At 48.4% G+C, this 27,522-nt stretch overlaps 1 protein-coding gene across 3 annotated transcripts in view; it reads left to right on the top strand.

Moving 5' to 3' along the window:
* FAM20A (FAM20A golgi associated secretory pathway pseudokinase) overlaps positions 1 to 27,522 on the top strand; it is a 185,844-nt gene that overhangs the window by 111,842 nt on the left and 46,480 nt on the right. For all 3 annotated transcript variants that reach the window (XM_072131652.1, XM_072131653.1, XM_072131654.1), the window contains exons 3-6: positions 10,637 to 10,687; positions 12,034 to 12,112; positions 12,271 to 12,363; positions 22,917 to 23,032. In XM_072131652.1, the coding sequence (XP_071987753.1) occupies positions 10,637 to 10,687; positions 12,034 to 12,112; positions 12,271 to 12,363; positions 22,917 to 23,032 (339 nt within the window). The remainder of the gene's footprint in view (positions 1 to 10,636; positions 10,688 to 12,033; positions 12,113 to 12,270; positions 12,364 to 22,916; positions 23,033 to 27,522) is intronic.

Raw genomic sequence — 27,522 nt, 5'->3', positions numbered from 1 at the left:
GGGTCAGGCTCTCAGTGGGGTTTCGGATGGGGATGTGTTTGAGGAGTGATATTGTTGGCAGGGTCAGGCTCTCAGTAGGGTTTTAGATGGGGATGTGTTTGAGGAGTGATATTGTTGGCAGGGTCAGGCTCTCTGTAGGGTTTTGGCTAAGGATGTGTTTGAGGAGTGATATTGTTGGCAGGGTCAGGCTCTCAGTAGGGTTTTAGATGGGGGTGTGTTTGAGGAGTGATATTGTTGGCAGGGTCAGGCTCTCAGTAGGGTTTTGGATGGGGATGTGTTTGAGGAGTGATATTGTGGGCAGGGTCAGGCTCTCAGTTGGGTTTTGGATGGGGATGTGTTTGGAAAGTGATATTGTTGGTGGGGTCAGGCTCTCAGTTGGGTTTTGGATGGGGATGTGTTTGGGGACTGATATTATTGGCAGGGTCAGGCTCTCAGTAGGGTTTTGGATGGGTATGTGTTTGAGGAGTGATATTGTTGGCAGGGTCAGGCTCTCAGTAGGGTTTTGCATTGGGATGTGTTTGAGGAGTGATATTGTTGGCAGGGTCAGGCTCTCAGTAGGGTTTTGCATTGGGATGTGTTTGAGGATTGATATTGTTGGCAGGGTCAGGCTCTCAGTGGGGTTTCGGATGGGGATGTGTTTGAGGAGTGATATTGTTGGCAGGGTCAGGCTCTCAGTAGGGTTTTAGATGGGGATGTGTTTGAGGAGTGATATTGTTGGCAGGGTCAGGCTCTCAGTAGGGTTTTGGATGGGGATGTGTTTGAGGAGTGATATTGTTGGCAGGGTCAGGCTCTCAGTGGGGATTCGGATGGGGATGTGTTTGAGTAGTGATATTGTTGGCAGGGTCAGGCTCTCAGTAGGGTTTTAGATGGGGATGTGTTTGAGGAGTGATATTGTTGGCAGGGTCAGGCTCTCAGTTGGGTTTGGGATGGGGATGTGTTTGGGGACTGATATTATTGGCAGGGTCAGGCTCTCAGTAGGGTTTTGGATGGGTATGTGTTTGAGGAGTGATATTGTTGGCAGGGTCAGGCTCTCAGTAGGGTTTTGCATTGGGATGTGTTTGAGGAGTGATATTGTTGGCAGGGTCAGGCTCTTAGTAGGGTTTTGGATGGGGATGTGTTTGAGGAGTGATATTGTTGGCAGGGTCAGGCTCACAGTTGGGTTTTGGATGGGGATGTGTTTGAGGAGTGATATTGTTGGGAGGGTCAGGCTCTTAGTAGGGTTTTGGATGGGGATGTGTTTGAGGAGTGATATTGTTGGCAGGGTCAGGCTCTCAGTAGGGTTTTGCATTGGGATGTGTTTGAGGAGTGATATTGTTGGCAGTGTCAGGCTCTTAGTAGGGTTTTGGATGGGGATGTGTTTGAGGAGTGATATTGTTGGCAGGGTCAGGCTCACAGTTGGGTTTTGGATGGGGATGTGTTTGAGGAGTGATATTGTTGGGAGGGTCAGGCTCTTAGTAGGGTTTTGGATGGGGATGTGTTTGAGGAGTGATATTGTTGGCAGGGTCAGGCTCTCAGTAGGGTTTTGCATTGGGGTGTGTTTGAGGAGTGATATTGTTGGCAGGGTCAGGCTCTTAGTAGGGTTTTGGATGGGGTTGTGTTTGAGGAGTGATATAGTTGGCAGGGTCAGGCTCACAGTAGGGTTTTGGATGGGGATGTGTTTGAGGAGTGATAATGTTGGGAGGGTCAGGCTCTTAGTAGGGTTTTGGATGGGTATGTGTTTGAGGAGTGATATTGTTGGCAGGGTCAGGCTCTCAGTAGGGTTTTGCATTGGGATGTGTTTGAGGAGTGATATTATTGGCAGGGTCAGGCTCTCAGTTGGGTTTTGGATGGGGATGTTTTTGAGGAGTGATATTGTTGGCAGGGTCAGGCTCTCAGTAGGGTTTTGCATTGGGATGTGTTTGAGGAGTGATATTATTGGCAGGGTCAGGCTCTTAGTAGGGTTTTGGATGGGGATGTGTTTGAGGAGTGATATTGTTGGCAGGGTCAGGCTCACAGTTGGGTTTTGGATGGGGATGTGTTTGAGGAGTGATATTGTTGGGAGGGTCAGGCTCTTAGTAGGGTTTTGGATGGGGATGTGTTTGAGGAGTGATATTGTTGGCAGGGTCAGGCTCTCAGTAGGGTTTTGCATTGGGATGTGTTTGAGGAGTGATATTGTTGGCAGGGTCAGGCTCTCAGTAGGGTTTTAGATGGGGATGTGTTTGAGGAGTGATATTGTTGGCAGGGTCAGGCTCTCAGTAGGGTTTTGGATGGGGATGTGTTTGAGGAGTGATATTGTGGGCAGGGTCAGGCTCTCAGTTGGGTTTTGGATGGGGATGTGTTTGGGGAGTGATATTGTTGGTGGGGTCAGGCTCTCAGTTGGGTTTTGGATGGGGATGTGTTTGGGGACTGATATTATTGGCAGGGTCAGGCTCTCAGTAGGGTTTTGGATGGGTATGTGTTTGAGGAGTGATATTGTTGGCAGGGTCAGGCTCTCAGTAGGGTTTTGCATTGGGATGTGTTTGAGGATTGATATTGTTGGCAGGGTCAGGCTCTCAGTGGGGTTTCGGATGGGGATGTGTTTGAGGAGTGATATTGTTGGCAGGGTCAGGCTCTCAGTAGGGTTTTAGATGGGGATGTGTTTGAGGAGTGATATTGTTGGCAGGGTCAGGCTCTCAGTAGGGTTTTGGCTAAGGATGTGTTTGAGGAGTGATATTGTTGGCAGGGTCAGGCTCTCAGTGGGGTTTCGGATGGGGATGTGTTTGAGTAGTGATATTGTTGGCAGGGTCAGGCTCTCAGTAGGGTTTTAGATGGGGATGTGTTTGAGGATTGATATTGTTGGCAGGGTCAGGCTCTCAGTAGGGTTTTGGATGGGGATGTGTTTGAGGAGTGATATTGTTGGCAGGGTCAGGCTCTCAGTTGGGTTTGGGATGGGGATGTGTTTGGGAAGTGATATTGTTGGTGGGGTCAGGCTCTCAGTTGGGTTTTGGATGGGGATGTGTTTGGGGACTGATATTATTGGCAGGGTCAGGCTCTCAGTAGGGTTTTGGATGGGTATGTGTTTGAGGAGTGATATTGTTGGCAGGGTCAGGCTCTCAGTAGGGTTTTGCATTGGGATGTGTTTGAGGAGTGATATTGTTGGGAGGGTCAGGCTCTTAGTAGTGTTTTTGATGGGGGTGTTTTTGAGGAGTGATATTGTTGGCAGGGTCAGGCTCTCAGTAGGGTTTTGCATTGGGATGTGTTTGAGGAGTGATATTGTTGGCAGGGTCAGGCTCTTAGTAGGGTTTTGGATGGGGATGTGTTTGAGGAGTGATATTGTTGGCAGGGTCAGGCTCTCAGTAGGGTTTTGCATTGGGATGTGTTTGAGGAGTGATATTGTTGGCAGGGTCAGGCTCTCAGTAGGGTTTTAGATGGGGATGTGTTTGAGGAGTGATATTGTTGGCAGGGTCAGGCTCTCAGTAGGGTTTTGGATGGGGATGTGTTTGAGGAGTGATATTGTGGGCAGGGTCAGGCTCTCAGTTGGGTTTTGGATGGGGATGTGTTTGGGGAGTGATATTGTTGGTGGGGTCAGGCTCTCAGTTGGGTTTTGGATGGGGATGTGTTTGGGGACTGATATTATTGGCAGGGTCAGGCTCTCAGTAGGGTTTTGGATGGGTATGTGTTTGAGGAGTGATATTGTTGGCAGGGTCAGGCTCTCAGTAGGGTTTTGCATTGGGATGTGTTTGAGGATTGATATTGTTGGCAGGGTCAGGCTCTCAGTGGGGTTTCGGATGGGGATGTGTTTGAGGAGTGATATTGTTGGCAGGGTCAGGCTCTCAGTAGGGTTTTAGATGGGGATGTGTTTGAGGAGTGATATTGTTGGCAGGGTCAGGCTCTCAGTAGGGTTTTGGCTAAGGATGTGTTTGAGGAGTGATATTGTTGGCAGGTTCAGGCTCTCAGTGGGGTTTCGGATGGGGATGTGTTTGAGTAGTGATATTGTTGGCAGGGTCAGGCTCTCAGTAGGGTTTTAGATGGGGATGTGTTTGAGGATTGATATTGTTGGCAGGGTCAGGCTCTCAGTAGGGTTTTGGATGGGGATGTGTTTGAGGAGTGATATTGTTGGCAGGGTCAGGCTCTTAGTAGGGTTTTGGATGGGGTTGTGTTTGAGGAGTGATATAGTTGGCAGGGTCAGGCTCACAGTAGGGTTTTGGATGGGGATGTGTTTGAGGAGTGATAATGTTGGGAGGGTCAGGCTCTTAGTAGGGTTTTGGATGGGTATGTGTTTGAGGAGTGATATTGTTGGCAGGGTCAGGCTCTCAGTAGGGTTTTGCATTGGGATGTGTTTGAGGAGTGATATTATTGGCAGGGTCAGGCTCTCAGTTGGGTTTTGGATGGGGATGTTTTTGAGGAGTGATATTGTTGGCAGGGTCAGGCTCTCAGTAGGGTTTTGCATTGGGATGTGTTTGAGGAGTGATATTATTGGCAGGGTCAGGCTCTCAGTTGGGTTTTGGATGGGGATGTTTTTGAGGAGTGATATTGTTGGCAGGGTCAGGCTCTCAGTAGGGTTTTGCATTGGGATGTGTTTGAGGAGTGATATTGTTGGCAGGGTCAGGCTCACAGTTGGGTTTTGGATGGGGATGTGTTTGAGGAGTGATATTGTTGGGAGGGTCAGGCTCTTAGTAGGGTTTTGGATGGGGATGTGTTTGAGGAGTGATATTGTTGGCAGGGTCAGGCTCTCAGTAGGGTTTTGCATTGGGATGTGTTTGAGGAGTGATATTGTTGGCAGGGTCAGGCTCTCAGTAGGGTTTTGCATTGGGATGTGTTTGAGGAGTGATATTGTTGGCAGGGTCAGGCTCTTAGTAGGGTTTTGGATGGGGATGTGTTTGAGGAGTGATATAGTTGGCAGGGTCAGGCTCACAGTAGGGTTTTGGATGGGGATGTGTTTGAGGAGTGATATCGTTGGCAGGGTCAGGCTCTCAGTTGGGTTTTAGATGGGGATGTGTTTGAGGAGTGATATTGTTGGCAGGGTCAGGCTCTCAGTAGGGTTTTGCATTGGGATGTGTTTGAGGAGTGATATTATTGGCAGGGTCAGGCTCTCAGTAGTGTTTTTGATGGGGGTGTTTTTGAGGAGTGATATTGTTGGCAGGGTCAGGCTCTCAGTAGGGTTTTGCATTGGGATGTGTTTGAGGAGTGATATTGTTGGCAGGGTCAGGCTCTTAGTAGGGTTTTGGATGGGGATGTGTTTGAGGAGTGATATTGTTGGCAGGGTCAGGCTCACAGTTGGGTTTTGGATGGGGATGTGTTTGAGGAGTGATATTGTTGGGAGGGTCAGGCTCTTAGTAGGGTTTTGGATGGGGATGTGTTTGAGGAGTGATATTGTTGGCAGGGTCAGGCTCTCAGTAGGGTTTTGCATTGGGATGTGTTTGAGGAGTGATATTGTTGGCAGGGTCAGGCTCTTAGTAGGGTTTTGGATGGGGTTGTGTTTGAGAAGTGATATAGTTGGCAGGGTCAGGCTCACAGTAGGGTTTTGGATGGGGATGTGTTTGAGGAGTGATAATGTTGGGAGGGTCAGGCTCTTAGTAGGGTTTTGGATGGGTATGTGTTTGAGGAGTGATATTGTTGGCAGGGTCAGGCTCTCAGTAGGGTTTTGCATTGGGATGTGTTTGAGGAGTGATATTATTGGCAGGGTCAGGCTCTCAGTTGGGTTTTGGATGGGGATGTTTTTGAGGAGTGATATTGTTGGCAGGGTCAGGCTCTCAGTAGGGTTTTGCATTGGGATGTGTTTGAGGAGTGATATTGTTGGCAGGGTCAGGCTCTCAGTTGGGTTTTGGATGGGGATGTTTTTGAGGAGTGATATTGTTGGCAGGGTCAGGCTCTCAGTAGGGTTTTGCATTGGGATGTGTTTGAGGAGTGATATTGTTGGCAGGGTCAGGCTCACAGTTGGGTTTTGGATGGGGATGTGTTTGAGGAGTGATATTGTTGGGAGGGTCAGGCTCTTAGTAGGGTTTTGGATGGGGATGTGTTTGAGGAGTGATATTGTTGGCAGGGTCAGGCTCTCAGTAGGGTTTTGCATTGGGATGTGTTTGAGGAGTGATATTGTTGGCAGGGTCAGGCTCTCAGTAGGGTTTTGCATTGGGATGTGTTTGAGGAGTGATATTGTTGGCAGGGTCAGGCTCTTAGTAGGGTTTTGGATGGGGATGTGTTTGAGGAGTGATATAGTTGGCAGGGTCAGGCTCACAGTAGGGTTTTGGATGGGGATGTGTTTGAGGAGTGATATTGTTGGCAGGGTCAGGCTCTCAGTTGGGTTTTAGATGGGGATGTGTTTGAGGAGTGATATTGTTGGGAGGGTCAGTCTCTTAGTAGGGTTTTGGATGGGTATGTGTTTGAGGAGTGATATTGTTGGCAGGGTCAGGCTCTCAGTAGGGTTTTGCATTGGGATGTGTTTGAGGAGTGATATTATTGGCAGGGTCAGGCTCTCAGGGTTTTGGATGGGGATATGTTTGAGGAGTGATATTGTGGGCAGGGTCAGGCTCTCAGTTGGGTTTTGCATTGGGATGTGTTTGAGGATCGATATTGTTGGCAGGGTCAGGCTCTTAGTAGGTTTTAGGATTGAGATGTGTTTGGTGACTGATATTGTTGGAAGAGTCAGGCTCTTAATTGGGTTTTGGATGGGGATTTGTTTGAGGAGTGATATTGTTGGCAGGGTCAGGCTCTCAGTTGGGTTTTGGATGGGGATGTGTTTGAGGAGTGATATTGTTGGGAGGGTCAGGCTCTCAGTAGGGTTTTGGATGGGGATGTGTTTGAGGAGTGATATTGTTGGCAGGGTCAGGCTCTCAGTAGGGTTTTGCATTGGGATGTGTTTGAGGAGGGATATTGTTGGCAGGGTCAGGCTCTCAGTTGGGTTTTCGATGGGGATGTGTTTGAGGAGTGATATTGTTGGGAGGGTCAGGCTCTTAGTAGGGTTTTGGATGGGTATGTGTTTGGGGAGTGATATTGTTGGCAGGGTCAGGCTCTCAGTAGGGTTTTGCATTGGGATGTGTTTGAGGAGTGATATTATTGGCAGGGTCAGGCTCTCAGTTGGGTTTTGGATGGGGATGTGTTTGAGGAGTGATATTGTTGGGAGGGTCAGGCTCTTAGTAGGGTTTTTGATGGGGATGTGTTTGAGGAGTGATATTGTTGGCAGGGTCAGGCTCTCAGTAGGGTTTTGCATTGGGATGTGTTTGAGGAGTGATATTGTTGGCAGGGTCAGGCTCTCAGTAGGGTTTTGCATTGGGATGTGTTTGAGGAGTGATATTGTTGGCAGGGTCAGGCTCTTAGTAGGGTTTTGGATGGGGATGTGTTTGAGGAGTGATATAGTTGGCAGGGTCAGGCTCACAGTAGGGTTTTGGATGGGGATGTGTTTGAGGAGTGATATTGTTGGCAGGGTCAGGCTCTCAGTTGGGTTTTAGATGGGGATGTGTTTGAGGAGTGATATTGTTGGGAGGGTCAGTCTCTTAGTAGGGTTTTGGATGGGTATGTGTTTGAGGAGTGATATTGTTGGCAGGGTCAGGCTCTCAGTAGGGTTTTGCATTGGGATGTGTTTGAGGAGTGATATTATTGGCAGGGTCAGGCTCTCAGTAGGGTTTTGGATGGGGATATGTTTGAGGAGTGATATTGTGGGCAGGGTCAGGCTCTCAGTTGGGTTTTGCATTGGGATGTGTTTGAGGATTGATATTGTTGGAAGAGTCAGGCTCTTAATTGGGTTTTGGATGGGGATTTGTTTGAGGAGTGATATTGTTGGCAGGGTCAGGCTCTCAGTGGGGTTTTGGATGGGGATGTGTTTGAGGAGTGATATTGTTGGGAGGGTCAGGCTCTCAGTAGGGTTTTGGATGGGGATGTGTTTGAGGAGTGATATTGTTGGCAGGGTCAGGCTCTCAGTAGGGTTTTGCATTGGGATGTGTTTGAGGAGGGATATTGTTGGCAGGGTCAGGCTCTCAGTTGGGTTTTCGATGGGGATGTGTTTGAGGAGTGATATTGTTGGGAGGGTCAGGCTCTTAGTAGGGTTTTGGATGGGTATGTGTTTGAGGAGTGATATTGTTGGCAGGGTCAGGCTCTCAGTAGGGTTTTGCATTGGGATGTGTTTGAGGAGTGATATTATTGGCAGGGTCAGGCTCTCAGTTTGTTTTTGGATGGGGATGTGTTTGAGGAGTGATATTGTTGGGAGGGTCAGGCTCTTAGTAGGGTTTTTGATGGGGATGTGTTTGAGGAGTGATATTGTTGGCAGGGTGAGGCTCTTAGTAGGGTTTTGGATGGGGATGTGTTTGAGGAGTGATATTGTTGGCAGGGTCAGGCTCACAGTTGGGTTTTGGATGGGGATGTGTTTGAGGAGTGATATTGTTGGGAGGGTCAGGCTCTTAGTAGGGTTTTGGATGGGGATGTGTTTGAGGAGTGATATTGTTGGCAGGGTCAGGCTCTCAGTAGGGTTTTGCATTGGGATGTGTTTGAGGAGTGATATTGTTGGCAGGGTCAGGCTCTTAGTAGGGTTTTGGATGGGGATGTGTTTGAGGAGTGATATTGTTGGCAGGGTCAGGCTCACAGTTGGGTTTTGGATGGGGATGTGTTTGAGGAGTGATATTGTTGGGAGGGTCAGGCTCTTAGTTCGGTTTTGGATGGGGATGTTTTTGGTGACTGACATTGTTGGCAGGGTCAGGCTCTCATTAGGGTTTAGGATGGAGATGTTTTTGGTGACTGATATTGTTGGCAGGGTCAGGCTCTCATTAGGGTTTAGGATGGAGATGTTTTTGGTGACTGATTTTGTTGGCAGGGTCAGGCTCTCAGTAGGGTTTGGGATGGAGATGTGTTTGAGGAGTGATATTGTGGGCAGGGTCAGGCTCTCAGTAGGGTTTTGCATTGGGATGTGTTTGAGGAGTGATATTATTGGCAGGGTCAGGCTCTCAGTTGGGTTTTGGATGGGGATGTGTTTGAGGAGTGATATTGTTGGGAGGGTCAGGCTCTATTAGGGTTTTTGATGGGGATGTGTTTGAGGAGTGATATTGTTGGCAGGGTCAGGCTCTCAGTAGGGTTTTGCATTGGGATGTGTTTGAGGAGTGATATTGTTGGCAGGGTCAGGCTCTTAGTAGGGTTTTGGATGGGGATGTGTTTGAGGAGTGATATAGTTGGCAGGGTCAGGCTCACAGTAGGGTTTTGAATGGGGATGTGTTTGAGGAGTGATATTGTTGGCAGGGTCAGGCTCTCAGTTGGGTTTTGGATGGGGATGTGTTTGGTGAGTGATATTCTTAGTGGGGTCAGGCTCTCAGTAGGGTTTTGGATGGGGATGTGTTTGAGGAGTGATATTGTGGGCAGGGTCAGGCTCTCAGTAGGGTTTTGGATGGGGATGTGTTTGAGGATTGATATTGTTGGCAGGGTCATGCTCTCAGTAGGGCTTTGGATGGGGATGTGTTTGAGGAGTGATATTGTTGGCAGGGTCAGGCTCTCAGTAGGGTTTTGGATGGGGATGTGTTTGGTGACTGATATTGTTGGCACGGTCAGGCTCTCAGTTGGGTTTTGGATGGGGATGTGTTTGGGGAGTGATATTGTTTGTGGGGTCAGGCTCTCAGTAGGATTTTGGATGGGATTGTGTTTGAGGAGTGATATTGTTGGCAGGGCCAGGCTCCCAGTAGGGTTTTGGATGGGGATGTGTTTGAGGAGTGATATTGTTGGTGGGGTCAGGCTCTCAGTAGGATTTTGGATGGGATTGTGTTTGAGGAGTGATATTGTTGGCAGGGTCAGGCTCTCAGTAGGGTTTTCGATGAGAAGGTGTTTGAGGAGTGATATTGTTGGCAGGGTCAGGCTCTCAGTAGGGTTTTGGATGGGGATGTGTTTGAGGAGTGATATTGTTGGCAGGGTCAGGCTCTCAGTAGGGTTTTGCATTGGGATGTGTTTGAGGAGTGATATTGTTGGCAGGGTCAGGCTCTTAGTAGGGTTTTGGATGGGGATGTGTTTGAGGAGTGATATTGTTGGCAGGGTCAGGCTCACAGTTGGGTTTTGGATGGGGATGTGTTTGAGGAGTGATATTGTTGGCAGGGTGAGGCTCTTAGTAGGGTTTTGGATGGGGATGTGTTTGAGGAGTGATATTGTTGGCAGGGTCAGGCTCACAGTTGGGTTTTGGATGGGGATGTGTTTGAGGAGTGATATTGTGGGCAGGGTCAGGCTCTCAGTAGGGTTTTGCATTGGGATGTGTTTGAGGAGTGATATTATTGGCAGGGTCAGGCTCTCAGTTGGGTTTTGGATGGGGATGTTTTTGGTGACTGATATTGTTGGCAGGGTCAGGCTCTCATTAGGGTTTAGGATGGAGATGTTTTTGGTGACTGATATTGTTGGCAGGGTCAGGCTCTCATTAGGGTTTAGGATGGAGATGTTTGTGGTGACTGATATTGTTGGCAGGGTCAGGCTCTCAGTAGGGTTTGGGATGGGGATGTGTTTGAGGAGTGATATTGTGGGCAGGGTCAGGCTCTCAGTGGGGTTTTGGATGGGGATGTGTTTGAGGAGTGATATTGTGGGCAGGGTCAGGCTCTCAGTTGGGTTTTGAGTTTGCTCATTGATGTTGGCTTTGAGGTCAGGCTATGAGTTGGGTTTCATATGATTTCCCCAGGATATCACTTCTCATTTTGTGGACATCATCTTTCTTATGACTTGTTTTCAGATTACAGCGCAGATCAGAAATCCCTCAATGGGCTGTGTGACTGCAGTCAAAGTAAGTGACCAGTTCATATGAATACATTTAAGACAAGTAACTTTGATGTAACTGCCCCCATTACATGTGACCACCTGCTAGGTCCCCATGTTACCACTGAACCCACCTGTATTGTGGTTAGCAGAGGATGATCCTCACTAGTAGGTTTACACCAATGGGGAGATTAGACCTACACTATGTGGGCACTTTCGCACAATGGGGCAGATTTACTTACCCGGTCCATTAGCGATCCAGCGGCGCGTTCTCTGCGGAGGATGCGGGTTCTGCCGGATTCACTGAGGTAGTTCCTCCGACGTCCACCAGGTGGAAGTTCATTGGAGTGCACTGAAGTTCACCATCCTATCATGGGTGCAGGTAAGTGCGTGTCAAGCAACACTTTTTTTTTAAATGTGCCGTTTTTTCCGAATCCGTCGGGTTTCGTACGGCCTCGCCCCCTGATTTCCGTTGCGTGAAAGCTGGTGCTGATGCGCCGGAATCTGATCGCGTGCACCAAAATCCCGGGGCAATTCAGGGAATCAGCGCAAACCGGAAATTTTCGGATTTTTTGATGTGTTGCCTTTTTTATGCATTTTTGATGCATTCCAAAGGCTTCAGCCTTGATCACAGGCTGAGGTTACATTGGGGCTCATTTACTAAGGGTCTGAGTCGCTCAGTTTTGTCGGGTTTCCCAATGATTTCCTATTTGTGCCGAATTGCCCCGGGATTTTGGCGCACACGATCGGATTCTGCCGCATCGGCACCGGCATGAAATGGGGGGGGGCGTGGCCGGCGGACATCCCGACGGATTCGGAAAAACCACGGAATATATAAAACGAATTGTGCCGCAAAATCAAGCACTCACATGCACCGGGACGAAGATGGTGAATTCCGGCGGACCTCGGCGCAGCAGCGACACATGCAGGAAGTTGGATGCACGAGGTTGATGAATAGCCGGAAGACCCGAATCCTCGTCGGAGAACGCGCCGCTGGATCGCGACAGGACCGGGTAAGTAAATGAGCCCCATTGTGTTTTAGCAGATACATTTGAAACGCAATGTAACCTTAGCATGTGATCAAGTCGGAAGCCTTTGGAATGCATCAAAAAAGCATAAAAAAGTGACCCGACACAACGTGTAAACTCTCCCTAAAAGTGAGGCGTCTCTTAAAATTTCTGGGAAATCCTTTAGCTGGGGGGCAGGCTGTTACATTTTCTGGTTCATCATTGGGTAGAGAACAGACTTTTATTATCTACGGGGCCCTATGGGCAGAGGTAGTCTACTGCAATCTTTGGAGGCTCCTATAAGAGGGGATCAGTATGTTACCGAGGTTACAGCGTTCCATGAGTAACATCTCTGTGATCCCTGCAGTTGTTAAGCCAAGTGGGACACACCTGAAGCTGGTTCTCCGTTTCCAGGACTATGGAAGAGCCATGTTCAAGCCTTTGAGGTAGGTGAGGATGGGATGTAGTGGGGAGAGTCCCTATATGTAATGCATCCTATCTTGTGTCCCCTCACGTGTCTGGATGTATTCTACTCCGTCCTGGGTTTGGGGGGATAAATAATAAATCGCACACCTCTCTCCACAATCTCTGCCCCCTTCATCAGACAGAAACGAGTGGAAGAAACACCTGAGGATGTCTTCTACTTTATAGACTTCCAGCGTCACAATGCCGAGATCGCAGCATTTCACCTTGACAGGTAAGAAGATAAAATCTACATACACACATCACTACAGGTGTAACCTCCATACACACACATCACTACAGGTGTAACCTCCATACACACACATCACTACAGGTGTAACCTCCATACACACACATCACTACAGGTGTAACCTCCATACACACACATCACTACAGGTGTAACCTCCATACACACACATCACTACAGGCGTAACCTCCATACACACACATCACTACAGGTGTAACCTCCATACACACACATCACTACAGATGTAACCTCCATACACACACATCACTACAGGTGTAACCTCCATACACAAACATCACTACAGGTGTAACCTCCATACACACACATCACTACAGGTGTAACCTCCATACACACACATCACTACAGGTGTAACCTCCATACACACACATCACTATAGGTGTAACCTCCATACACACTCATCACTACAGGCGTAACCTCCATACACACACATCACTACAGGCGTAACCACCATACACACACATCACTACAGGTGTAACCTCCATACACACACATCACTACAGGCGTAACCTTCATACACACACATCACTACAGACGTAACCTCCATACACACACATCACTACAGGTGTAACCTCCATAGACACACATCACTACAGGTGTAACCTCCATACACACACATCACTACAGGTGTAACCTCCATACACACACATCACTACAGATGTAACCTCCATACACACACATCACTACAGGTGTAACCTCCATACACAAACATCACTACAGGTGTAACCTCCATACACACACATCACTACAGGCGTAACCTCCATACACACACATCACTACAGGTGTAACCTCCATACACACACATCACTACAGGTGTAACCTCCATACACACACATCACTACAGACGTAACCTCCATACACAAACATCACTACAGGTGTAACCTCCATAGACACACATCACTACAGGTGTAACCTCCATACACACACATCACTACAGGTGTAACCCCATACACACACATCACTACAGGTGTAACCTCCATACACACACATCACTACAGGTGTAACCTCCACACACACACATCACTACAGGTTTAACCACCATACACACACATCACTACAGGTGTAACCTCCATACACACACGTCACTACAGGCGTAACCTCCATACACACACATCACTACAGGCGTAACCTCCATACACACACATCACTACAGGCGTAACCTCCATACACACAAATAACCTCCATACACAAACATAAATACAGGCGTAACCTCCATACACACACATAACCTCCATACACACACATCACAACAGGCGTAACCTCCATACACACACATCACAACAGGCGTAACCTCCATACACACACATGACTACAGGTGTAACCTCCATACACACACATCACTACAGGTGTAACCTCCATACACACACATCACTACAGGTGTAACCTCCATACACACACATCACTACAGGCGTAACCTCCATACACACACATCACTACAGACGTAACCTCCATACACAAACATCACTACAGGTGTAACCTCCATACACACACATCACTACAGGTGTAACCTCCATACACACACATCACTACAGGCGTAACCTCCATACACACACATCACTACAGGCGTAACCTCCATACACACACATCACAACAGGCGTAACCTCCATACACACACATCACTACAGGCGTAACCTCCATACACACACACCACTACAGGTGTAACCCCATACACACACATCACTACAGGTGTAACCTCCATACACACACATCACTACAGGTGTAACCTCCACACACACACATCACTACAGGTGTAACCACCATACACACACATCACTACAGGTGTAACCTCCATACACACACGTCACTACAGGCGTAACCTCCATACACACACATCACTACAGGCGTAACCTCCATACACACACATCACTACAGGCGTAACCTCCATACACACACATCACTACAGGTGTTACCTCCATACACACACATCACTACAGGTGTAACCTCCATACACACACATCACTACAGGTGTAACCTCCATACACACACATCACTACAGGTATAACCTCCATACACACACATCACTACAGGTGTAACCACCATACACACACATCACTACAGGTGTAACCTCCATACACACACATCACTACAGGTGTAATCACCATACACACATCACTACAGGTGTAACCACCATACACACACATCACTACAGGTGTAACCTCCATACACACACATCACTACAGGTGTAACCTCCATACACACACATCACTACAGGTGTAACCTCCATACACACACATCACTACAGGTGTAACCACCATACACACACATCACTACAGGTGTAACCTCCATACACACATAACTACAGACGTAACCTCCATACACACACATCACTACAGGTATAGCCACCATACACACACATCACTACAGGCGTAACCTCCATACTGTGACACAGTCAGGGGTTTGTTGCTGGATGGGAGGTATTATCCTCTCAGCTTGTGTTGCTCAGAGTAATGCAGCAAGCTGAAATCAAGCACCGGACCAAACTTCAAGCACCGGTCCAAACCGGGTTTTCAGGGTGTTCCAGCTAACAAAGCTGAGCTGGAAGTGTGCACAAGAGAGTGGAGTGAGCTCTAGTCTCAGAGGGAGAAGCTTGTTCCAAGAGCAAACACGTGTCCTGTCTAGGAGGACAGGTTGGCTGTTTTGTACTTTAAATGGACTAAGTGCTATGCAGTAGCTTCTGCAAGGTGTGAACATACACCAACAATTTGGACTATTTGTGAAGACCCTGCTACTGGGTGAGAAGGCCAAGCCTGGTCTGTATGTTTATGTTTTAAACAAGCATGAAGACAATGCTGGATTTTTGTTCCATTTGTTTTGTGGTGTGAATAAACACTGAACTGAACTGAGAACTGTCTCTTTCCCTCTGTCTGCGACCGCTACCTAGCTTATACCTGAGCAATACCCCACAATTGGTGGCTTGGAGCGGGCAAAACGCAGTGAGGGTGGTGCAAAACCGGAGTTCTTTTTTTTTTCTGGGCACCATTGCATGTCGTGGATTAAACCTGCAAAGTTTCAGCTAGCATCACCGGACAAGATGGAGGAGCTGATTAAACAACTTGTGCAAGCTAATGTTCAACAGCAGATGGCACACTCTGAGGCTATGCAGGCCCAGCAACAGACTAACGACTTACTGCTACAACAAATAAAGGCGCTGCGTGAGACTCCAACAGTGGTGACCCAGCTACAGCCTGCGGCCAGAGAGAGAGTCCGAACTGCGCTGAGAAAGCTGACAGCGGAGGATGACGTAGAGGCCTTCCTGGCGGTGTTCGAGAGAACGGCAGAGCGTGAGGGGCTGCAGCCTGACCAGTGGGCTGAAGTGGTGGCCCCGTTCCTGACTGGCGATGCGTTAAAGGCATATTTTGACCTCACTCAGGAGGATGCCCTGGACTACAAGAAGTTGAAAGGTGAGATCCTGGCACGCATGGGGGTCAATGTTTATGTGCGGGCCCAACGTGTATATCAGTGGGGGTTTGTGGAATCCCGAGCTGCCAGGTCTCAAGCTTATGACCTACTGCACCTGGTAAAAAGGTGGCTTCAGCCTGAGACTTTAACCCCAGCCCAAATAGTGGAGAGGGTGGTGGTAGACCGTTTTGTGCGCACTCTGCCGGTTGCTATTCAGCGCTGGGTAGGTCAAGGTGACCCAGGTAATTTAGACCAGCTGGTTGGTCTGGTGGAACGTTACATAGCCACCCAGGACTTTGTGCGGGACTGTACCCCTACACGTAAGCCACCCCGTCCCTCACCCCCACTTGCAGTGACTGAGGAAAAGCCCCGACCTTCTGCTGGGAGTAGCTCCCCAACGATGTCCAAACAACGTTCCACAAAGATTCGTGAGGTCCCCACACTCCGCTGTTGGCGCTGTCATGTCCTGGGACATGTGGCTGCAAATTGCCCCTTGGCCTCCGAACCTATGGACTGTGGGTACGCTCGCCGTACTTCCTTCTATGCACGGCCTGTATGTACCGCTGACGTCCTGGATGCAGATAGGGCACCTCCCATGTGCCCAGTGTCCGTTGATGGGTGCAGGGCTAATGCACTACTTGACTCAGGGAGCCTAGTGACCATAGTACGGGATACCCTGGCGCTACCCTCTCAGTTCACTAGTCGCAAGGTTCGAGTATTGTGTATTCATGGAGACTTAAAAGATTATCCAACCGCACTGGTGGTCATAAAAACACCTGCTGGGAGGAAAGTCCACGAGGTGGCAGTAGCATCAAATCTGCCCTATGACCTAATTATAGGAAGAGACTTTCCATTATTCTCTGCACTATGGCCATCGTTACTGCATGTCAGTCCCCAGGGGTCAGGGAGAGCAATAGCTGAAGGTCATGTTCCAGACCTAGAACCAGAACCTTGGGAACCCGAGGCGGAAGGGCCAGCGGTAGGGGTGACCGCCACTTCGGTGGATGATGGGGAGACACTACCAATGAATGTAATGGTTGGGGAAGTAGAGGACTTGCCGCCAGGCCCTGAATTGTCAGACTTAAACGTCTCTGGTGACAATTTTGGTACGGCGCAACTCCGGGACCAGACTCTGTCCCGAGCCTGGGGGAATGTGTTAATGGTTGAAGGTGAGCCACAACAACCAGGAGCTGAGGCAGTTTTTCCTCGTTTTGTGGTTCACCATAATTTACTGTATCGGGTCACCCAACTACGGGGTGAGAATGTTGAACAATTAATAGTGCCTCAGGCATATCGTAGGATGGTACTGGATCTTGCTCACCAACATGTTTTAGGTGGACACCTTGGGCCGCAGAAAACCCAGGACCGTATACTCCAGCGATTTTACTGGCCCAGTGTGTTCAAAGAGGTGGAAGAGTTTTGTAAGTCCTGTCCGACCTGTCAAATAACTAGCCCCCAGCAGCACTTCCGCAGTCCCCTAGTACCCCTCCCAATTATCGAGGTACCTTTTGAGAGAATTGCCATGGACCTTGTGGGTCCAGTACCTAAATCTGCTAGGGGTCACCAACATATTTTAGTTGTCCTTGACTACGCAACCCGGTATCCAGAAGCAGTGCCACTGCGTCATACCTCTGCCAAACTTATAGCTAAGGAGTTAATGGAGATGTTTTCAAGGGTTGGGATACCTAAGGAGATTCTGACAGACCAGGGGACTCCCTTCATGTCGAAGGTCATGAAGGAACTCTGCAAGTTGCTGGGGATTAAACAGTTAAGGACTTCAGTTTACCACCCCCAAACAGACGGCCTGGTGGAGAGATTTAATCAAACTTTGAAAAATATGCTGAAAAGAGCAGTGTCCAAGGATGGAAGGGACTGGGATCTGCTTCTGCCCTATCTTATGTTCGCAGTGCGAGAGGTGCCCCAGGCCTCTACTGGGTTCTCGCCCTTTGAATTACTATATGGCAGACATCCCCGAGGTTTGCTGGACGTGGCCAAAGAGGCATGGGAGCAACAGCCCACTCCGCATAAGAGTGTCATTGAATATGTCACTAAGATGCAGGAGCGGATGGAGACAGTGTTGCCCCTTGTCAGGGAACATATGGAGGCGGCTCAGCGAGCCCAGAGTCAGGTCTACAATAGAGTAGCTAAGGTGCGGAGCTTTAACCCAGGAGACAGAGTCTTGGTTTTAGTACCAACGGTAGACAGTAAGTTCCTCGCAAGGTGGCAAGGCCCTTACGAAATTCTGGAAAAGGTAAGCAATGTAAATTACAAGGTACATCAGCCAGGGCGGCGGAAGCCAGAGCAGGTCTACCATGTCAATTTACTAAAGCCTTGGAGAGATAGGGAGACCTGCGTTGGGAGCACCCCGCAGCCGGTATGTTTAGGGGAAGGGAAACCAGTACCTCCAACTGTTCCCGGGGAAGCGGCTGCCACAGTGCGCATTGCTGACAGCCTTTCCCCTAAACAGGCTCAAGAGGCCAAGGAGTTCGTTAGTCGGAACACGGACGTGTTCTCTGACCTCCCTGGACGTACTTCCGTAATCCAACATGACATTGTCACGGAGCCCCAGGCAAAAGTCCGGCTAAAGCCGTACCGGGTGCCCGAAGCTCGGCGACAAGCCATCACGGAGGAAGTACAGTTGATGCTGCGGCTGGACGTAATTGAAGAGTCAAGAAGTGAGTGGGCAAGCCCAATAGTTTTGATACCCAAACCAGATGGGACGCTACGTTTCTGTAACGATTTTCGTAAACTGAACGAAGTGTCCAAATTTGATGCTTATCCCATGCCCCGGGTGGACGAGCTAATTGAGCGCTTAGGACAGGCCAGGTATTTTTCTACCTTGGACCTCACTAAAGGGTACTGGCAAGTGCCCTTGACGGAGGCTGCCAAGGAGAAAACTGCCTTTATCACACCTGAGGGACTATTTCAGTATAAAGTGTTACCCTTTGGCCTGCATGGCGCCCCGGCCACGTTCCAGCGTTTAATGGACATTGTGCTTCGTCCACATCGGCGTTACGCGTCAGCGTACCTCGATGATATTGTCATTTTCAGTGCTGACTGGGAGAGTCATCTGGCAAAAGTGCAGGCTGTAGTAGACTCCCTCCGTAGGGCCGGGCTAACTGCTAACCCAAAGAAATGTGCCATAGGGCTAGAGGAGGCACGGTACTTAGGCTATATCATTGGGCGTGGAGTCATCAAACCCCAGATGAATAAGGTAGAGGCAATACGGAGTTGGCCACGGCCTGTCACCACCAGGCAAATAAAGTCATTCCTGGGGATGGTGGGGTATTATATGAGATTTATTCCCCATTTTGCTACTGTAGCGGCTCCATTGACAGGGCTCCTGAAGGGACGTAAGACAGTGATGGTTCGCTGGAATGACCAAGCGGAGAAGGCTTTTTCCGCTTTGAAGTCGGCCTTGTGTGGGTCACCAGTCCTGGTGACACCCGACTTCAAGAGGGAGTTTGTAGTACAGACCGATGCCTCTGAAGTGGGCCTCGGTGCTGTACTATCTCAGGAAATTAATGGGGAAGAGCATCCTGTTGGGTTCCTGAGTCGCAAGCTCACCCCAGCCGAAACCAGGTACAGTATAGTGGAGAGGGAGTGCCTAGCCATCAAGTGGGCACTCGAGTCTCTCCGCTATTATCTGTTGGGGAGGAAGTTCCGACTGGTGACTGACCATTCACCTCTCAAGTGGATGAGCCAGGCCAAGGAGAGGAATGCTCGGGTCACCAGATGGTTCTTGTCTCTACAGAACTTCAAATTCACAGTGGAACACAGAGCAGGCCGGCTACAGGGGAATGCAGATGCCCTGTCCCGGGTGCACTGTCTGGCGAGTGTTCATCCCCTCAAGGTTGAACAAAGGGAGGGGGTATGTGACACAGTCAGGGGTTTGTTGCTGGATGGGAGGTATTATCCTCTCAGCTTGTGTTGCTCAGAGTAATGCAGCAAGCTGAAATCAAGCACCGGACCAAACTTCAAGCACCGGTCCAAACCGGGTTTTCAGGGTGTTCCAGCTAACAAAGCTGAGCTGGAAGTGTGCACAAGAGAGTGGAGTGAGCTCTAGTCTCAGAGGGAGAAGCTTGTTCCAAGAGCAAACACGTGTCCTGTCTAGGAGGACAGGTTGGCTGTTTTGGACTTTAAATGGACTAAGTGCTATGCAGCAGCTTCTGCAAGGTGTGAACATACACCAACAATTTGGACTATTTGTGAAGACCCTGCTACTGGGTGAGAAGGCCAAGCCTGGTCTGTATGTTTATGTTTTAAACAAGCATGAAGACAATGCTGGATTTTTGTTCCATTTGTTTTGTGGTGTGAATAAACACTGAACTGAACTGAGAACTGTCTCTTTCCCTCTGTCTGCGACCGCTACCTAGCTTATACCTGAGCAATACCCCACAATACACACACATCACTACAGGTATAGCCACCATACACACACATCACTACAGGTGTAACCTCCATACACACACATTACTACAGGCGTAACCTCCATACACACACATCACTACAGGCGTAACCTCCATACACACACATCACTACAGGCGTAACCTCCATACACACACATCACTACAGGCGTAACCTCCATACACACACATCACTACAGGAGTAACCTCCATACACACACATCACTACAGGCGTAACCACCATACACAAACATCACTACAGGTGTAACCTCCATACACACACATCACTACAGGTGTAACCTCCATACACACACATCACTACAGGTGTAACCACCATACACACACATCACTACAGGTGTAACCTCCATACACACACATCACTACAGGTGTAACCTCCATACACACACATCACTACAGGTGTAACCTCCATACACACACATCACTACAGGTGTAACCACCATACACACACATCACTACAGGTGTAACCTCCATACATACATAACTACAGGCGTAACCTCCATACACACACATCACTACAGGCGTAACCTCCATACACACACATCACTACAGGTGTTACCTCCATACACACATCACTACAGGTGTAACCTCCATACACAAACATCACTACAGGTGTAACCTCCATACACACACATCACTACAGGTGTAACCACCATACACACACATCACTACAGGTGTAACCACCATACACACACATCACTACAGGTATAACCTCCATACACACACATCACTACAGGTGTAACCCCCATACACACACATCACTACAGGTGTTACCTCCATACACACACATCACTACAGGTGTTACCTCCATACACACACATCACTACAGGTGTAACCTCCATACACACACATCACTACAGGTGTAACCTCCATACACACACATCACTACAGGCGTAACCACCATACACACACATCACTACAGGTGTAACCTCCATACACACACATCACTACAGGTGTAACCTCCATACACACACATCACTACAGGTGTAACCTCCATACACACACATCACTACAGGTGTAACCTCCATACACACACATCACTACAGGTGTAACCTCCATACACACACATCACTACAGGTGTAACCTCCATACACACATCACTACAGGTGTAACCTCCATACACAAACATCACTACAGGTGTAACCACCATACACACACATCACTACAGGTGTAACCTCCATACACACACATCACTACAGGTGTAACCTCCATACACACACATCACTACAGGCGTAACCTCCATACACACACATCACTACAGGTGTAACCCCATACACACACATCACTACACGTGTAACCTCCATACACAAACATCACTACAGGTGTAACCTCCATACACACACATCACTACAGGTGTAACCTCCATACACACACATCACTACAGGCGTAACCTCCATAGACACACATCACTACAGGTGTAACCTCCATACACACACATCACTACAGGTGTAACCCCATACACACACATCACTACAGGTGTAACCTCCATAGACACACATCACTACAGGTGTAACCTCCATACACACACATCACTACAGGCGTAACCACCATACACACACATCACTACAGGTGTAACCTCCATACACACACATCACTACAGGCGTAACCTCCATACACACACATCACTACAGGTGTAACCTCCATACATACATAACTACAGGCGTAACCTCCATACACACACATCACTACAGGCGTAACCTCCATACACACACATCACTACAGACGTAACCTCCATACACAAACATCACTACAGGTGTAACCTCCATACACACACATCACTACAGGTGTAACCTCCATACACACACATCACTACAGGTGTAACCTCCATACACACACATCACTACAGGTGTAACCACCATACACACACATCACTACAGGTGTAACCTCCATACACACACATCACTACAGGTGTAACCTCCATACACACACATCACTACAGGTGTAACCTCCATACACACACATCACTACAGGCATAATCACCATACACACACATCACTACAGGTGTAACCTCCATACACACTCATCACTACAGGTGTAACCTCCATACACACACATCACTACAGGTGTAACCACCATACACACACATCACTACACGTGTAACCTCCATACACACACATCACTACACGTGTAACCTCCATACACACACATCACTACACGTGTAACCTCCATACACACACATCACTACACGTGTAACCTCCATACACACACATCACTACAGGTGTAACCTCCATACACACACATCACTACGGTGGTTGTTCCTCAGTATATTATATGCTTAGGCACTCACATGTACTCACATGTTGTTACACTGTATTGAGTATCACTTGGTGCTGTAATTTGTATAATATAATCTTTGTAACCATGTTACCGATCACTATGTACACTGATTGGCTGTTATATATGATGTCACATCCTGCGGGAGATTTAAGCCCGCCTTGTAACACTATTCACTATGCTTGAGAATGGCTGCATAGAGCCAGCCGAAACGTCGCTGTATCCACTTGTGAAATAAAGACACCTTCTTCCACGGAGTGCTGCTCGCCTGCCTTTTCTTCTGATATCTCTAGGGTCGTGAATCAAACCCTTCGAGCCTGCACCCACCTTTGGATCTTAATCCGCTATCTCACTGTGCCGCCCCTCTTTGACGTGTGTTCCACATCACTACAGGTGTAACCTCCTCCTTGTGTCTGTGTCCTGTAGAATCCTGGATTTTCGGCGGGTCCCTCCGGCCTCTGGACGCCTCATTAATGTAACACGCGACATTCTGGAGGTGACTGATCATTCGGACCTCAGGAGCGTCTTCTTTGTCTCGCCAGGTATTTGGAGGAATCTCAGACTAATAGAAATTGAAATCCATACAAAAAATATGGTGATAAGTTGTTTCAGATTAAATCAAATCAAAAGACGAGGGGGCGGAGTCTCCGTCTGGAGAAATCAAGGTTTAATCACCGGGGACGAAAGGGAACTGTGAGAACTGTCAATCTGTGGAATAGCCTGCCTCAGGCGCTGGTCACAGCAGGGACAGTAGAGAGCTCAGGCGCTGGTCACAGCAGGGACGGCAGAGAGCTCAGGAGCAGAGCACAGAAGGGACAGCAGAGAGCTCAGGCGCTGGTCACAGCAGGGACAGCAGAAAGCTCAGGAGCAGAGCACAGCGGGGACAGTAGAGAGCTCAGGCGCTGGTCACAGCAGGAAAAGCAGAGAGCTCAGGAGCAGAGCACAGCGGGGACAGTAGAGAGCTCAGGAGCAGAGCACAGCAGAGAGCTCAGGAGCAGAGCACAGCGGGGACAGCAGAGAGCTCAGGAGCAGAGCACAGCAGGGACAGCAGAGAGCTCAGGAGCAGAGCACAGCGGGGACAGCAGAGAGCTCAGGAGCAGAGCACAGCAGGGACAGCAGAGAGCTCAGGAGCAGAGCACAGCGGGGACAGCAGAGAGCTCAGGAGCAGAGCACAGCGGGGACAGCAGAGAGCTCAGGCGCTGGTCACAGCAGGGACAGCAGAGAGCTCAGGAGCAGAGCACAGCGGGGACAGTAGAGAGCTCAGGAGCAGAGCACAGCAGAGAGCTCAGGAGCAGAGCACAGCGGGGACAGCAGAGAGCTCAGGAGCAGAGCACAGCAGGGACAGCAGAGAGCTCAGGAGCAGAGCACAGCGGGGACAGCAGAGAGCTCAGGAGCAGAGCACAGCAGGGACAGCAGAGAGCTCAGGAGCAGAGCACAGCGGGGACAGCAGAGAGCTCAGGAGCAGAGCACAGCGGGGACAGCAGAGAGCTCAGGCGCTGGTCACAGCAGGGACAGCAGAGAGCTCAGGAGCAGAGCACAGCAGGGACAGCAGAGAGCTCAGGAGCAGAGCACAGCGGGGACAGCAGAGAGCTCAGGCGCTGGTCACAGCAGGGACAGCAGAGAGCTCAGGCGCTGGTCACAGCAGGGACAGCAGAGAGCTCAGGAGCAGAGCACAGCGGGGACAGCAGAGAGCTCAGGAGCAGAGCACAGCGGGGACAGCAGAGAGCTCAGGAGCAGAGCACAGCAGGGACAGCAGAGAGCTCAGGAGCAGAGCACAGCGGGGACAGCAGAGAGCTTCAAGAAGGGTCTAGATGCCTTTTTAACCCTAAATAACATTGAAGGTTATATGATATAGAATTGTTTCCCCCTAAATCCCTTCCGCATCCAATCCCTTCCCTTCCTTGGTTGATTTTGATGGACAAGTGTCCGACTTTTTATATTTTCACGTTCCCTTCACTCCACTATTATTATTATGGGGTGCACAAGCGGGCGTGGCCAGTGCGACGGGGAGACGTGTAATTATTCCTGAGGTCATACAACTTGGGGAACGAGTCATAGCGCTGGATAGTGGGGACATCCTCATCCCAGTTACCCTTGTAACTCCTCCTACTTCCACTATTACCCTTGTAACTCCTCCTACTACCACTATTACCCTTGTAACTCCTCCTACTACCACTACTATTACCCTTGTAACTCCTCCTACTACCACTATTACCCTTGTAACTCCTCCTACCATTATTACCCTTGTAACTCCTCCTACTACCACTATTTCCCTTGTAACTCCTCCTACTACCCTACTATTACCCTTGTAACTCCTCCTACTACCACTACTATTACCCTTGTAGCTCCTCCTCCTACCCCTACTATTACCATTGGAACTCCTCCTCCTACCCCTACTATTACCCTTGTAACTCCTCCTCCTACCACTACTATTACCCTTGTAACTCCACCTACTACCACTATTTCCCTTGTAACTCTACCTACTACCCTACTATTACCCTTGTAACTCTTCCTACTACCACTACTATTACCCTTGTAACTCCTCCTACTACCCTACTATTACCCTTGTAACTTCTCCTACTACCACTACTATTACCCATGTGACTCCTCCTACTACACTACTATTACCCTTGTAACTCCTCCTACTACCACTATTTCCCTTGTAACTCCTCCTACTACCCTACTATTACCCTTGTAACTCTTCCTACTACCACTACTATTACCCATGTGACTCCTCCTACTACACTACTATTACCCTTGTAACTCCTCCTACTACCACTACTATTACCCATGTGACTCCTCCTACTACACTACTATTACCCTTGTAACTCCTCCTACTACCACTATTTCCCTTGTAACTCCTCCTACTACCCTACTATTACCCTTGTAACTCTTCCTACTACCACTACTATTACCCATGTGACTCCTCCTACTACACTACTATTACCCTTGTAACTCCTCCTACTACCACTATTTCCCTTGTAACTCCTCCTACTACCCTACTATTACCCTTGTAACTCTTCCTACTACCACTATTATTACCCTCATAAGTCCTCCTACTACACTGCTATTTCCCTTGTAACTCCTCCTACTACCCCTACTATTACCCTTGTAACTTCTCCTACTACCACTACTATTACCCATGTAACTCCTCCTACTACACTACTATTACCCTTGTAACTCCTCCTACTACCCTACTATTACCCTTGCAACTCCTCCTACTACCACTATTACCCTTGTAACTCCTACTACTACCACTATTACCCTTGTAACTCCTCCTACTACCACTATTTCCCTTGTAACTCCTCCTACTACCCTACCATTTCCCTTGTAACTCCTCCTACTACCACTACTATTACCGTTGTAACTCCTACTACTACCCCTACTATTACCCATGTAACTCCTCCTACTACACTACTATTACCCATGTAACTCCTCCTACTACCCCACTATTACCCTTGTAACTCCTCGTACTACCACTATTACCCTTGTAACTCTTCCTACTACCACTGCTATTACTCTTGTAACTCCTCCTACTACCGCTACTATTAACCTTGTAACTCCTCCTACTAAACTACTATTTCCTTTGTAACTCCTCCTACTAGACTTCTATTACCCTTGTAACTCCTCCTACTACCACTACTATTACCCTTGTAACTCCTCCTACTGCCACTACTATTACGCTTGTAACTTCTCCTACTACCACTACTATTACCCATGTAACTCCTCCTACTACACTACTATTACCCTTGTAACTCCTCCTACTTCCCCTATTACCCTTGTAACTCCTCCTACTTCCACTATTACCCTTGTAACTTCTCCTACTACCACTATTTCCCTTGTAACTCCTCCTACTACCCTACTATTACCCTTGTAACTCTTCCTACTACCACTACTATTACCCTTGTAACTCCTCCTACTACCCTACTTTTTCCCTTGCAGCGCCTCCTACTACCCTACTATTACCCTTGTAACTCTTCCTACTACCACTACTTTTACTCTTGTAACTCCTCCTACTACCCTACTATTTCCCTTGCAGCTCCTCCTACTACCCTACTATTACCCTTGTAACTCCTCCTACTACCCCTACTTTTACTCTTGTAACTCCTCCTACTACCACTAGTATTACCCTTGTAACTTCTCCTACTACCACTACTATTACCCATGTAACTCCTCCTACTACACTGCTATTTCCCTTGTAACTCCCCCTACTACACTACTATTACCCTTGTAACTCCTCCTACTACCACTATTACCCTTGTAACTCCTCCTACTACCACTATTTCCCTTGTAACTCCTCCTACTACCCTACAATTACCCTTGTAACTCCTCCTACCACCCCTACTATTACCCTTTTAACTCCTCCTACTACCGCTACTATTACCCTTGTAAATCCTCCTACTACCCCTACTATTACCCTTGTAACTCTTCCTACTACCCCTACTATTACCCTTGTAACTCTACCTACTACCCTACTATTACCCTTGTAACTCCTCCTACTAACCCTACTATTTTCCTTGTAACTCATCCTACTACCCTATTATTACCCTTGTAACTCCTCCGACTACCACTATTACCCTTGTAACTCCTCCTACTACCACTATTTCCCTTGTAACTCCTCCTACTACACTACTATTACCCTTGTAACTCCTCCTACTACCCTATTACCCTTGTAACTCCTCCTAGTACCACTACTATTACCCTTGTAACTCTTCCTACTACCACTACTATTACCCTTGTAACTCTTCCTACTACCACTACTATTACTCTTGTAACTCCTCCTACTACACTACTATTTCCCTTGTAGCTCCTCCTACCACACTACTATTACCCTTGTAACTCCTCCAACTACACTACTCTTACCCTTGTAACTCCTCCTCCTACCCTATTACCCTTGTAACTCCTCCTACTACCCCTACTATTACCCTTGTAACTCCTCCTACTACCCCTACTATTACCCTTGTAATTCGTACTACCACTACTATCACCCTTGTAACTTCTTCTACTACCCTACTTTTACCTTTGTAACTCC

The sequence above is a fragment of the Engystomops pustulosus genome, unplaced genomic scaffold (genome assembly GCF_040894005.1).
Source record: "Engystomops pustulosus unplaced genomic scaffold, aEngPut4.maternal MAT_SCAFFOLD_116, whole genome shotgun sequence".
Lineage (NCBI taxonomy): Eukaryota > Metazoa > Chordata > Amphibia > Anura > Leptodactylidae > Engystomops > Engystomops pustulosus.
This window is presented reverse-complemented; position numbering and strand designations above follow the sequence as displayed.